The following is a 1,156-nucleotide window of genomic DNA, read 5'->3' on the forward strand; positions in this document are numbered from 1 at the left end:
TTAATTTCGCCAGAGCAAGCTGACATATTCCTTTACATGTTTTCAGACTTCACCTGAGAAGTTCATCGACACACTGAAGCTGATGGAGCACCGATATGGAGCAAAAGATTTTGAAACAAGCAAAGACATAAGCTTGTTGCCACCAGGAACATTCTACCTTACAAAAGTTGATTCAATGTACAGGAGGTTCTATGAAAAGAAAACCGATGGCATCGTTGATGGCAAAATCAAGTGCAGCAATGGCATTGCGAATGGTCACTAGTGGCATATCATCAGATACTGTTAGTTCACCTTGCATTTTATTAGCCATCACCCGTACAATTTGTTGTATTTATCTCTAGAATTCCCAGTTTAGCTCAGTTTCAAATAAGCCTATTCTCTAAAGTTGTTTCCCCCACACTCTTCAGCTTATTTTTTGTGTTGAGCTGAACTGAAACCTTCGTGTAGTACAAGCATTCTTGTTTTCCTCTAGCTTGCTACCTTTGATTTGATTGTTTTGTTGCTATTGACCACGTACTGTTCTGTGATATTATCAATGAATTGTGGCAGTAGGCATTGAGCACTATTGTATCATGTGTTTTACTGAGCACTTGTATTCTACTTCCTCCGTTCCTAAATATAAGTCTTTTTAGAGATTTCAATAAGAACTAGATACGGATGTATATAGATATATTTTAGAGTGTAGATTCACTCATTTTGCTCCGTATGTAGTCCGTATTGAAATCTTCAAAAAGACTTATATGAGTGTAGATTCACTCATTTTGCTCCGTATGTAGTCCGTATTGAAATCTTCAAAAAGACTTATATTTAGGAACGGAGGGAGTGTGTCTAAGAGCAATTCTAGCAGAATTGTCATATGAGCAGTCACCATAATGCATATGGATCGAGCTCCATATGGATTTGAAGGCTGTGGTGGCTGTGTGCAAAAGTCGCTTATTGTCTTTTCCGGGTTTTTTTGGCTGTATTAACTCAATAATCACACCCAATTTGAGTGATTAAAACACTAATTTGAGATAACATTGCATTACAAAGTTACATAGGGTAAATTAGCGACATCTTCGTACTAATAAACTTATGACTTTTTATGTTTTGGAAGAAGCAATGGATGCTCCCCACCACGGCGATGGTGAATGATGTGCACGCGGCGCATGCATAT

The 1,156-nt window shown here is 37.9% G+C and overlaps 1 protein-coding gene across 1 annotated transcript in view; it reads left to right on the forward strand.

Annotated features, from left to right (window-relative positions):
- Positions 1-565, forward strand: part of LOC123156162 (hydroxymethylglutaryl-CoA synthase) — a 4,611-nt gene extending 4,046 nt beyond the window's left edge. The window contains exon 12 of the mRNA XM_044574330.1: positions 47-565. Coding sequence (XP_044430265.1) covers positions 47-262 — 216 coding nt within the window. The 3' untranslated portion in view covers positions 263-565. The remainder of the gene's footprint in view (positions 1-46) is intronic.
- The last annotated feature ends 591 nt before the right edge of the window (positions 566-1,156 follow it).

This window comes from Triticum aestivum, chromosome 7B (genome assembly GCF_018294505.1).
Source record: "Triticum aestivum cultivar Chinese Spring chromosome 7B, IWGSC CS RefSeq v2.1, whole genome shotgun sequence".
In the NCBI taxonomy this organism is placed as follows: Eukaryota; Viridiplantae; Streptophyta; class Magnoliopsida; order Poales; family Poaceae; genus Triticum; species Triticum aestivum.